General features: G+C 38.6%; 1 protein-coding gene across 4 annotated transcripts in view; it reads left to right on the plus strand.

Annotated features, from left to right (window-relative positions):
- The window catches only part of LOC126175928 (trifunctional purine biosynthetic protein adenosine-3), a 90245-nt gene extending 78593 nt beyond the window's left edge, over positions 1-11652 (plus strand). For all 4 annotated transcript variants that reach the window (XM_049923003.1, XM_049923004.1, XM_049923005.1 and 1 more), the window contains exons 15-18: positions 4738-4880; positions 6375-6497; positions 7377-7634; positions 11292-11652. In XM_049923003.1, the coding sequence (XP_049778960.1) occupies positions 4738-4880; positions 6375-6497; positions 7377-7634; positions 11292-11477 (710 nt within the window). In that variant the 3' untranslated portion in view covers positions 11478-11652. The remainder of the gene's footprint in view (positions 1-4737; positions 4881-6374; positions 6498-7376; positions 7635-11291) is intronic.
- Positions 11653-13725: the final 2073 nt, after the last annotated feature.

A 13725-nucleotide genomic window follows, 5' to 3' on the forward strand; every position in this document is an offset into this window, starting at 1 on the left:
TTATGTGATCTACCCATCTAATCTTCAGCATTCTTCTGTAGCACCACATTTCGAAAGCTTAAATTCTCTCCTTGTCCAAACTATTTATCGTCCATGTTTCACTTCCCTACATGGCTACACTCCATACAAATACTTTCAGAAACGACTTCCTGACAGTTAAATCTATACTCGATGTTAAAAAATTTCTCTTCTTCAGAAACGCTTTCCTTGCCATTGCCAGTCTAAATTTTATAACCTTTCTACTTTGACCATTATAAGTTATTTTGCGCCCCAAATAGCAAAACTCCTTTACTACTTTATGTGTCTCATTTCCTAATCTGATTCCCTCAGCATCACCCGACTTAATTCGACTACATTCCATTATCCTCGTTTTGCTTTTGTTGATGTTCATCTTATATCCTCCTTTCAAGACACTGTCCATTCTGTTCAACTGCTCTTCCAAGTCCTTTTCTGTCTCTGACAGAATTACATTGTCATCGGCGAACCTCAAAGTTTTTATTTTGTCTACATGGATTTTAATTCCTACTCTGAATTTTTCTTTTGTTTCTTTTACTGATTGCTCAATGTAAAGATTGAATAACATCGGGGAGAGGAGACAACCCTGTCTCACTCCCTTCCCAACCACTGCTTCCCTTTCATGTCCCTCGACTCTTATAACTGCCATCTGGTTTCTGTACAAATTGTAAATACCCTATCGCTCCCTGTATTTTACACCTGCCACCTTCAGAATTTGAAAGAGAGTATTCCAGTCAACATTGTCAAAAGCTTTCTCCAAGTCTACAAATGCTAGAAATGTAGGTTTGCCTTTTCTTAATCTAGCTTCTAAAATAAGTCGTAGGGATAGTATTGCCTCACGTGTTCCAATATTTCTACGGAATCCAAACTGATCTTCCGCGAGGTCAGCTACTACCAGTTTTTCCATTCGTCTGTAAAGAATTTGCATTAGTATTTTGCAGCTGTGACTTATTAAACTGATAGTTTGGTAATTTTCACATCTGTCAACCCCTGCTTTCTTTGGGATTGGAATTATTATATTATTCTTGAAGTCTGAGGGTATTTTGCCTGTCTCCTACATTTTGCTCACCAGTTGGTAGAGTTTTGTCAGTACTGGCTCTCCCAAGGCTGTCAGTAATTCTAATGGAATGTTGTCTACTCCTGGGGCCTTGTTCTGACTCAGGTCTTTCAGTGCTCTGTCAAACTCTTCATGCAATATAATATCTCCCATTTCATCTTCATCTACATCCTCTTTCATTTCCATAATACTGTCCTCAAGTACATCGCCCTTGTATAGACCCTCTATATACTCCTTCCACCTTTCTGCTTTCCTTTCTTTGCTTAGAACTGGGTTTCCATCTGAGCTCTTGATATTCATACAAGTGATTCTCTTTTCTCCAAAGGTCTCTTTAATTTTCCTGTAGGCAGTATCTATCTTGCCCCTAGTGAGATAAGCCTCTACATCCTTACATTTGTCCTCTAGCCACCCCTGCTTAGCCATTTTGCACTTCCTATCGATCTCATTTTTGAGACGTGTGTATTCCTTTTTGCTTGCTTCATATACTGCATTTTTATATTTTCTCTTTTCATCAATTAAATTCAGTATTTCTTGTTACCCAAGGATTTCTACTAGCCCTCGTCTTTTTACCGACTTGATCCTCTGCTGCCTTCACTACTTCATCGCTCAAAGCTACCCATTCTTCTTCTACTGTATTTCTTTCCCCCATTCCTGTCAATTGTTCCCTTGTGCTCTCCCTGAAACTCTGTACAACCTCTGGTTTAGTCAGTTTATCCAGGTCCCATCTCCTTAAATCCCCACCTTTTTGCAGTTTCTTCAGTTTTAATCTACGGTTCATCACCAATAGATTGTGGTCAGGGTCCACATCTGCCCCTGGAAATGTCTTACAATTTAAAACCCGTTTCCTAAATTTCTGTCTTACCATTATATAATCTATCTGATACCTTCTAGTGTTAGCGACTCTTTTTATCAGTTTCCATCATTAATGTCCCTGACCCATTGTAAACGAAAGTGGGTTCATTATGTTGTAAGAATATTTTTAGGAAAGAATTACGTTTCTCCTCTACCATGTCTCCCTTATAAACTTCTTCCTATTTTTCATCCTGTAACTTCTCTCTGAGCAGTGTAACTGAATCAGCATTTACAATTTTGTAAAAATTTATTTTTCGTTTCTTAGTCAGACCTGATTGTGGGTGTGTGTTATTGCTGCTATTTGGCTATACTGGTCAGACAAACAATTCCTTTTGTGGCTTACATCTATTTTACTGAAAAAAAAGGATTAAGAAATATAAATTGTCAGTTGCTGTTGCACTATGTCTTCTGTTCTTGGTGGAAATGTTACTGTGAGGATCAGATGGAAGCTGCAAATAATTAATTCTACGTGCCCTTGATCAGACTTATCAGATATGAAATCCACTTTGAAATCTCCAAGTATAATACTTCCCAGTTATTCCTACTAAATCTCATTAGTACCCCCCCCCCCCCCCCCCACCACCACTACCACCACCACCACCACCACCACCACCACCACCAGTTGCTTAATGAAGTAGAGGGGTATGTAGGCTATCAGGAATGTTGTCTTGTATGTTGCAGGTCTATTGCTGAAGTACAGCACCTAATTGGGTTCAATACAGTATTCACTGAGGTCTACAGCCTGGACTATATTCCACTTTTTGTGTATGTAGCTACTCCCTCTCCTCACGTTACTCCTACACTAATGTGATACTGACATATTCATTCTTAAATTGATTTTCTCCTTTAAGAATCTTTGCTAATGCTGTCATGGCATGTCTGGGTATGGAACGATTATCTAGGACACCTAGCTTACTGACTGTCAGTCAGCTACATATGTCCCAATGTGACCACACTGAAAAGCACAGGAGCCTTAGTATCACATCACCTATACCTGACCAAGTGGTTAGATGAATACAGAATATACCACCATATCCAGTGCAAACTAACTTCATCTGCAGCTATGACAAGTTCCCTAGTATTTAATGCTAGCAAAAAATAGTGGTTGTTATGTAAGCTCTTCAAGTATCTGAATGGCTATCTTCTCCTAGAAATATCCAGTCTGCTGCTTATCAGGCTACCATAATTCACCACTACAATTTTCCATAACTCATTGCCCTGACATACCCACTCTCTTTGTTTAGTATTAATTCCTAGACCTTCCATTCCTAAGGCCTCCTGCCCTTTATCTCTGTATTTCTTATTTCAGATTAGTCATTTCGAGCTCGCAGATGACTAGCAGACAAACTGTGAATGTGTTGTGGTTTTATACGGGGGGGGCTGCTCAAAAAGTATCTGACCTTATTTGTTATTGTTGAAACCAACAAAAGTATTGGGATGCACACATACTCTCTGTATGTTGTAGACATACATAATGTGCATGCCTGTTTTTTTCACAACTGTGGAAACAACCAGTTGCTGACAAATGAATACGTGTAAGTTGTAGTCATGGGATTTAGTGTTGTGGGCAAAATGACAGAAAAAGTGGAACAACATTATTGCTTCAAATTTTTTTTAAGCTTGCCGAGTCTCAAGTTGAAACAATCCGCAAGATACAATCAGTGTTAGGGGATGAAGTAAAGGGTACCACACAGATAAAGCACTGGTTCCACCATTTTTCAAATATGGCCACATTCCAGTGAAGATTGAACCGTTGATCATAAGAGAATCCTGATGATGCAGGATAGACGGAGCACATTCAGAGAACTTTCACATGAGGTTTAAATTAGAATTGGCTTCATTCATTTCGTTTTAACATAAGATTTGCACCTCAGGAGGATTTGTCCCAAAGTTGCTAACAAATGAGTAGAAGCAACTTTGTTTGGAGATCACACAGGACATGCTGTATACTGTGAACAGTAATCCCAACTTCATTAACACAGTGATCACTGGTGATGAGTCCTGGGTTTATGGGCAAGACCCAGAACAGAAGTTCCAGTTATTGCAGTGGAAGCACCAATCGTCCCTGAAACCCAAAAAGTGAGCCAGGTCCACAGGGGTGTGAAAGTTATACTTGCTGTCCTCTTTGACTCCAATGGCACAGTCCATCACCAGTATGTGCCAGAAGTCACTAATGTCAATAAGGAGTACTACCAAGAGGTTACGTGTCACTACTACCAAGAGGTTGTGTGTCACCTTCATGAAGCAGTGAGATGCAGATGGCCAGACTTTTGGGCAGTGGGCATTTGGCACTTCACCATGATAAGGCACCTGCTCGTCATTCTCAATTAATTCACAATTTTTTGGCCAAACATGATATGGCTGTGGCTTGTCAGCCTGCCTGTGCCCCCAATCTAGCTCCACTGTGTTTCTCCAAACTGAAAAATACTCTGATATGGACTAGATTCCAAAACTTTCAAAATAGGGAAGATATTAGGCAGAATTCGATGGAGCAGCTGTGCATAATAACAGCAATGCAGTAGCATTAGGAAAAACAGTTGTATCTAAATAAAGATTTATTCTATAAATAAAAGTCAGACACTTTTTGAAATGCCCTCATACATAAAGTAAAGGCTTAAGCTGTTTAAAACACTTTGTCCTTTGAACTAACTGTTGAGAAATATTGATGTGCAGGCAAGTAAGCATTATCATTTGTCGACATCTTACATTTTTATGTTGTTTAACTTAGACATACTGCTGCTGAACTGTGTAGTGTTTTTGTTATGAGGCATAATTTGTTCTTGTTACTGTCATTACATTTAATTTTGCATCAGGTGTCCCACGTGTACATGTAGAGAACTTTGTTCCTGAAATGGAAAGAATTATGAGACCATTTGTTGAATCAGTGGTTGCTGCCAGAGAACCTCTAAGGAAAAGAGTTGGAGTTCTAATTTCTGGAAGTGGAACAAACTTGCAGGTTTCTTGCTCTCCATTTTATACTGCATGCATAAATGTTAAAATTACTGCTTTGTTTGTAGTGATAAGTCACATACACTATCTAGTCATATGTTGAATCAACTCTCCATGAATACTGTTGTGGACTTCATGTATCATTTGTCTCAGCAGCACTATTTTCCATTTGGAGTGGCATAAGCTTCCAAGTGACACACCATTCAAATGGCTGCAAACATCTCCACAAAAGAATTACCAATGTATGGAGTTTGTCTCTCACAGAATGCTGTTCTGGTCCAAAAACTACCATACTCCCATTTCAAAAATACCACAGACAATTATGTTTTATACAGTATTTTATTAAAGTAATATTTGGTAATGTAAGTAAATAGGTCTTTTGCAACTAATCAATTTTTGTCTGAACAGCAGAATAAACAAAGCTCTTGTGGATGCCATAGTTGGTGGGACACCATATAATGACCAAAGTAGTATTTACCTGTACTGACTGTAGTGTGCAAGTGCTTTCTGTAATAGCAGAGCATAAAAATATGATGGGGAAGAGTGGACAAATGTTATTGTTGGATATGCGTACTTGCATATCAGTTCTTTCACTTGCCTAGAAACGCTGTCTTGTTTAAAATGGTTGTAATTTAATATTATTAGTAATGTATTGTGGCTGAAAATGCGGTTGGATTCTTAAAGAAGGCATTTCTGGACACACACAGTTATATTGAGTTGTTTTGATTTGCTACTGTATTTTTTTGTTCTGTTGTTGAAAAAGGGTTTTCACATGTAGGTATGAAGTAAAAGGGCCACAGTGGCCTTCTTTCAAGGCTGAGTCTTACATTCTATATTATTTTTGGGATAAATTGCTCGATTTTCACAGAAGCTGACACTATTCATGACAGTCATTGGTCTTAGAAAGAATCTCAAGGGATCATTCTTTCTCTTTCCAACATGATTTGATTAGTTTTGAATCAAATGGAACTAGTTACTCTATGCTACATAACTTTAGATTATCCAGTTATGGATTGTTTCTTAGTGAGACAAAATGACAGTATGAATTCATTGGACTGCAGTATTATCAGAGGGCTAGAATTATTGATATATTAATAATATGTATATTTAGTGACATCCTTAGGAAAATAAGAAAGATGGAATGAATTCATTTACATATTTTCTGCTATTTTAAATGGTATTGATTTGGTTTTATGTAAATTACTATGGCATATATGCCCATGAATAGAGTTGTTGTTCTCTCTGTTACCATTTAGCATAGAATGTTTCTTCAAATTGAAAATCTTGAGAAAAAATCTTTGGTTTCATCCATTTGTTCCTTAAAATGTGCTGAAAAATGTATCTTATCACAGAGTCACGTTCTAATCCATCACTAACTCTTATAAGAAATCTCCAAGTTTTTTTGTGAAGAATTTTTGTTGTGTATACACATGCCATTAATATTTATGTCAAAAAGTACGTAAGCTTAGTTTCATATTATTATTTTTTTCTGTTTATTCAGTCCCTCATTGATGCCACCATGGATCGTTCACAAGGGATTGGGGCAGAAATTGTGATCGTTATTTCAAATAAGGCTGGTGTCCAAGGGCTTGAAAGAGCAACAAGAGCAAACATTCACACAAAGGTAATGGCAAGAAGTTATTTTAATTATTTCATTACACAGTTTGAAATTAGTTAGAATAGTTGTCATAGAAAATAAGCTGAAGTTGGTGAGAAAACAAGGAGATAGACATATTTTATTTACATTTTTACGCTTTGTGTGTTTTGGGGCACTGTTCTTGAAACTGGTGAGGTGCTTGCTTTGCATAACTGTCCAAAATTAACTGAATATTTTACTGAATCTTGCATCAAGAAAGAATTGAAAGACTGCTACCGGTAAGCTGTGTAAATATAAGGAAATCAGAAAATGGATGCAGTATGAAAAAAATCAGTTAAAGTGGGTATAAAGATGGCAGTAACAGTGATAATGAATGAAGTTAATTAAAATACAGCACTAACCTGTTAATGAATGACAGGGAAAAAGAAATAGCTAAGCGGAAACAGATGATGATGATGCAGCAGGCGAGGAAAGGAGAAAATGAAATCCATAGCTCATTTCCTCTTGCACATCACTACTAAGTGTCTGTAGGCTTACAATGCTGGGTGTATTATTTTTCTTACAAAGTTTCTTTTCACTTAGACCGTTTACCCTTTTCCAATAAATGAAGGTGTTTTTAATTCTTGAAAGTCTGACATTCTGTAACTGGTCTACACGTGGAAGTCATTTAGTGCCATTCTTTGGCCTAGTAATTAGTTGAGTAATCAGTGATTATTTAAAGTTTCATATTATTCTAGTTAAATATAAGGTATTTTTATCGCTCAAACATTGAATCTGAAAAAAAATGTGTCATGGGAAACGGTGTAATATGACGTAGGACAACTATCAAAATAATTCAGATGACTAAAAAATATCATTTAAGAAGTGATGACAGAAGTTTTATTCTCTGTATTTTATATTCTACAGGTGATACCCCATACAGCATACGGATCTAGATTAGAATTTGATATGGCAGTACATGCAGCTCTTAAAGAAGCTCGTGTCGATATTGTGTGTCTAGCGGGATTTATGCGAGTACTTACAGGAGATTTTGTCAGATTGTGGCGTGGACGCCTGATAAACATACATCCGGCACTGCTGCCATTGTTCAAGGGTACTCATGCTCACCGCCAGGCTCTACAGGCTGGTGTAAGGGTTACTGGGTGCACTGCACACTTTGTAGAGGTATGTATTTCATCTTAAGTTGCTAATTAAACAGTGTCCTGATGGGCAGTGCTCATTTCATACTTTTACATACAATATACAAGTTTTCAGAGCTTATTTGAGACCAGGCTGAGCTGTACTTTATGAAATTTTTTGCAACTTAAGCAAAAGTGTACCTATATTGGGAGACAGATATTAACGATTGTGTAATTATTTATCAGTACACGTCTCTTTGGAAACTGAATATGTTTCTCTCTAAGAATAATAAACCTATTCCATGTACACTCGTGACCAGCTTAGTTATAGATACCTCCCGTATAGTATGCAGACCTGCTACCATCTTCATGATGGCAGTACAAGACAATGAAAATGTTAGAGAGTGATTATGAGCCATGTCTGTTCAAATGTCACTCATAACTCCTGGTGATTGGTTGCCGTTGGGTCCTAGGTGAACACATCTTGCTCAGTGGCGTCAAAGATGTGCTCCATAGTTTCTAAAGGCCATGTGCCTTGGGATGGTCTTCACAAGTACCTCAAATTGTGTGGCATGTTCTTCAAACCATTCTGAACCATTTCGGAAGGAATGGACTAGTGCACTGTTTTGCTGAAGGCACAGGTCACCTGCAGAGTGTTGTAGCAAACAAATGGTTCTGTGCAACCAGACAGTAGATAGCTGTGTTGATCCTTAGCGAGAGACAGTGCCAGACATATAAAGAGCCCCATTACGTCTTCCATGTGGGAATACCCCCACTACCTAACTGAATGTTGCCCTGATGGTAAGTGAGATGCATTACCTCATGTTGTTGTTTTTTACATATGTGTACTCTGGCAGTAGTGTGTTCCACACAATTCAGATGTTCAGTGATGGCGACCTCCGCACCTGGTGATGGATAGTGAGCATAGGGACCTAAATTAAGGTACTCGTGGTAACTATTTGGCCTGGTGGCTCTGAGAAACCTAGTGACCATACGGCCTCGGAGATGGTGTGCCCATGATCTGGTTGCAGTCAAATGTGTTGATTAATTGTGACTTTCCTAAGCTACCTTTGATTTATAGTCTGATGGCCAGAATGAGGCTTGATGGCATGCCAATCATGAGACCCACCAAACTGTTCTATTCACTGTAGAAGCATTTTGTCTTGCACATACCTGACCGCTTGTGGGTGGACATAGTCCAGTTAAAATAGGGAACATGGAGTTTCCTGGGGGAGGAGCAGAACCTCTGGTTTTTAAATGCCTTCGTTATGTAAGATCTGTTTTCAGTTTTCTCTCAAAATGTAAATGCACATGTGGGGACCAATATAATATTGTTAGTAGAGGAAGTTACCTAAAGATACATTTTGCCACTCATGAAGACAGTGATGGCATTCAGATTCTCCAATGTGCTTGTGGTTATTATAAAATGGAAATAGAAACAGTAGCACAGTTGATATTGGCCTGGTGTAAAGTTGATGGTTTTGTACTATTGACATATATTGAATGGTCCATGCCTGTTGCAGTATTGTGAACAAAGCTGAATAGCCTGTTAAAACAGCTACAGCAGCAATATAATGGTCTCACTGCACTGTGTGTCCCAGTACTCACTCATTGCTAATGAATAACCCTCTTCTATCCAGTGGTTCCACACATTTATTATGGTCAGGGTAACATTTCCTGTAGGAACTGAAATGTCACAGTATGATAGTTCCATTTCCTGTAGATCAATCATTCTATCTCCATTCAAAGTCGTTCATGTCCTGTATAGCACTCTTAGATTTCGATGAGGATAATTGGCGTAATTTATAAAGCAGCTTCTGAGGCCAACTTTGTTGTGGTGAGTAATGTGCTATGAAATTTTTGATCTTGGTTGTTGGTTGCCATTCATCCAGCTAAACACCTGGTTTGATTGCCATGTCACCAAAAATGAGGAGTGGTTATACAATGATATTACTGCTTTTTCGAATTGCTCTTCCTACAATTGTGAATGAAATGCTTCTTTTAAGCCAAAAGTATGAATCAGTATTCAGATGCATGAAGTAAGTGCTACACTTTGTGGCAGATTAGACATCAAGCAGAGATAAAGTTATTAATATCCTTGTATAATTGTGTCCAAAATACCAATTTTCATTTGGGGTAAGGCTAGCCCTTATTTAACAAGAAAAGTAGCCAAGGCCCTGACAGGGATTGTAGTTGGTATGTTAAAGTTTTGTTGTTCCTGGAAGATGAAGGAAATAATACTTTGTGTAGGAAATTAGAAGATATGGCATACAAAATTTGGTTGTAGAGTAGATGAGACTGTAGAGGAGTGACATTTTTGGCATTTGAGGAACAGAGGGCACAGAGGAGGTGGGTTGGGGAAAGTAGGCAGCAATCAGAGGCCTTGTAGATGTGATTGGATATTTTAGGGCGCTATTAGAGAGGTGAAGGGAAAATCATGGAAGGTGACTTATTGAGCAAAGGAAAGAAAGCTAAATGGAGCTGCGATAAAGTCCGAAGGAATGTAGGTCTTTGCCATGAGGCCAAGGTGTATGGAGAGTGCCCTGCTGCGAATTGCTAATGAAGGTTGTAGCATGTGGAAAAGTATGTGGGTGACTTGAAGACACTGCAAGTAATAGAATCCAGTACGTTGTCAGTGACAGCAGATGTTCCTGAAGGCAAAGGTGTCATCAGGAGTGCCCCAGGGAAGTGTGATTGGACTGCTGTTGTTCACCACACACATAAATTATCTGACAGATAGTGTGAGCAGCAATCTGCAGCTGTTTGCTGATTAACCCAAAGTTTACAGGGCAGTGTCATCTTTAAGTGAGTGTAACAGCACCCAGGATGACTTGGACAGAATTTTTAAATGTTGTGATGAACGGTAGCTAGCTCAAATTTTCAATGCAGATGAGTAGGAGAAAGGATCCTGTAATGTTAGAATAAAGTATAAGTGGTGTGCTGCTTGACACAGTCACATCAATATATCTAGGCGTAATGTTGCAAAATAACATGAAATAAATAAGCTCATAACATTGGTTGTAAGAGTGCCGACAGCTTTGGTTTACTGGGTGAATTCTGGGAAATTATAGCTTGTCTATAAAGGGAACTGAGTATAGAACACCTATGCAACCCATTCTTGAGTACTACTCAAGTTTTTGGGATCCCCAATAGGTTGAATTAATGGAAAACATCAAAGCAGTTCAGAGGCGATTTGCTACATTTGTTACCAACAGGTTCAATCAACATGTGTGTGTTACGGAAATGGGAATTCTTTGGGGGAGGATGATGATTCTTTGCTGAAACACTCTCGAGAAAGTTTGGAGAACCGGGATTTGCAACTGAATCCCAGACAATCCTGCTGTCACCAATGTACATCTTGTGTAAGGACCACAAAGACAAGATAAGAGAACTTATGACTCATACAGAGGTATACAGATAGTCATTTCTCCCATTTGTGGGTGGAACACGAAAAGGAATGATTAGCTATCGTACACGATGCCATCTGTGTACACCATTTTTATGTTCTGTACATGAAAATGTAAATCATCAATGACTGTAAATCGGGCATGTGGTTCTGCGGGGTAGTAAGGGCTCTTTTGGATGGCTTAAGAAAATATATTTTCATATTTTCAATAATTATTAACCTTACTTTATGATTTATAAACACACATCATAGATTAGTCATCGATATCATCTTTTACTATTATATTTTTTGTTGCAGGAGGAAATTGATGCTGGGGCTATATTAGCACAAGAAGCAGTACAGATTGAGATAGATGACACTGAAGAAACACTGCAAGAACGAGTTAAATTAGTAGAACACAAAGTTTTCCCTAAAGCTCTGAAACTTGTTGCCACAGAACAAGTGCATTTGGATGAAAATGGGAAGATTGTTTGGAAGCATTAAGAATTTAATAAAGTTAGAGAGAGAGAGAGAGAGAGAGAGAGAGAGAATTAATCTCAATGCTCAAACATGACTGAAATAGTTTTTTACTTTTTTAAGAAATAACTTGTTTACAAGAATCTCAATAGTTGAAAAAATAATGAAAAATTAAAAAAGAATTATGTTATTCTTGTCTAAACCTTTTTTGTTATTCCTAAGTTCCGTGGTTCATTTTTCTATTACTTTTCTCTCTAGACATCTTAAATATAAGGAATTTTTTGTGGAACATAAAGTACAAATGATGAGCACAAAGAATGCGAAAATGTCAAGTGATTTCTGAATCAGTTCATAGATCGTGATATTTGTCATACATATGATGGGCACCACAGCTGAAAGACATACACGTCATAAATGTGCACCCAAACATTTCTCTGCTTGTTGTCCTTTTCCCATTGTGAATTTTGAACTGTATTACAAAAACCCAAGCCAACAATATATATCTTCATTTTTTAAATTTTTTCTTTCGACACACTTTGAACAGCATATCAAACCATAGCCTCCCCCCCCCCCCCCCCTTTTCCCCAATTGTTTGACATGTACATGTTGTCATTGGTCCGCATGTTTCCTAAAAATGAAGAAATATGTCTCTTGAACATAAGGAAACTTATATGTGAATCCCCCAAAAGCTTGATCGTATGACCATGGGTCTCTGTAGCTTGGGTACTTCATGAATCTTAAACGTTGACTTATTTTTATTTTTTCACTGTCTTCCATTGGGGCACCAGGAAACTGGTAGTCTCCTATGCAGCATATAGATTTGTCTGAAAATAATGTATTTAACATCCCTTAAATAAAACTACAAACAAAAAATTCAGTAGGATATCAGCAATTTCACCTATGTTAGATCCTGTTTTCAAAAGAACTCAGTAGGATATCAGCAATTTCACTGATGTTAGATCCTGTTTTTTCAGTGAAATCCTCCATCCCTGTGCACAAAGAATTCGTTGCTGTTTGTCTGACATGTGACTAGTCTTTTTTTCTTCAAAACACAGAAATCGTTCACCACAGAGCAGAACAGAAGGTAGATATACTGACTTGGGCACATTAGCTTTGTCAATCTTTAATGTGTCTGATTCTAAATCAGAAACAACTGAACCCACAACACTAGGTGCTTCCCCAAATGTTTCAGTCAGTTGCTAATAGGTCAGATTTTCAGCATATGTACTGGGTGATCAAAAAGTCAGTATAAATTTGATAACTGAATAAATCACGGAATAATGTAGATAGAGAGGAAGAAATTGACACACATGCTTGGAATGACATGGGGCTTTATTAGAACCAAAAAAATACAAAAGTTCAAAAAATGTCCGACAGATGGCGCTTCACCTGACCAGAATAGCAATAATTAGCATAACAAAGTAAGACAAAGCAAAGATGATGTTCTTTACAGGAAATGCTCAATATGTCCACCATAATTCCTCAACAATAGCTGTAGTCGAGGAATAATGTTGTGAACAGCACTGTTAAGCATGTCCGGAGTTATGGTGAGGCATTGGCATCGGATGTTGTCTTTCAGCATCCCTAGAGATGTCTGTCGATCACGATACACTTGCGGCTTCAGGTAACCCCAAAGCCAATAATTGCACGGACTGAGGCCTGGGGACCTGGGAGGCCAAGCATGACGAAAGTGGTGGCTGAGCACACAATCATCACCAAACGACGCGCGTAAGAGATCTTTCACGCGTCTAGCAATATGGGGTGGAGCGCCATCCTGCATAAACATCATACATTCCAGCAGGTGTTTATCAGCCAGGCTGGGAATGATGCGATTCTGTAACATATCGGCATACCTCTCACCCATCACAGTAGCAGTTACAGAACCAGAATCACGCCTTTGCTCGAAGAAAAAAGGCCCGATATGGTAGATGTGGTAGATCCAACTCATACCGTGACTTTCTCGTTGTGCAATGGAGTTTCCATGACAGTGCTAGGATTTTCGGTAGCCCAAATTCTGCAATTGTGGGCGTTGACAGACCCTCGGAGCGTGACATGAGCTTCGTCGGTCCACAACACATTACTCAACCAATCATCAACTTCCGCCATCTTTTTGAAATTCCCATACCGCAAATGCCCTCCGCTTCACTATATCGCCAGGTAACAGTTCACTATGCCGATGGATTTTGTACGGATAGCATCGGAGGGTACACCTAAGTGCCAACCAAACAGTAGTGTATGGAATACCGGTGCGACGTGCTGACTTCCCCGCGCATAG

This window comes from Schistocerca cancellata, chromosome 3 (genome assembly GCF_023864275.1).
Source record: "Schistocerca cancellata isolate TAMUIC-IGC-003103 chromosome 3, iqSchCanc2.1, whole genome shotgun sequence".
Classification (NCBI taxonomy): domain Eukaryota; kingdom Metazoa; phylum Arthropoda; class Insecta; order Orthoptera; family Acrididae; genus Schistocerca; species Schistocerca cancellata.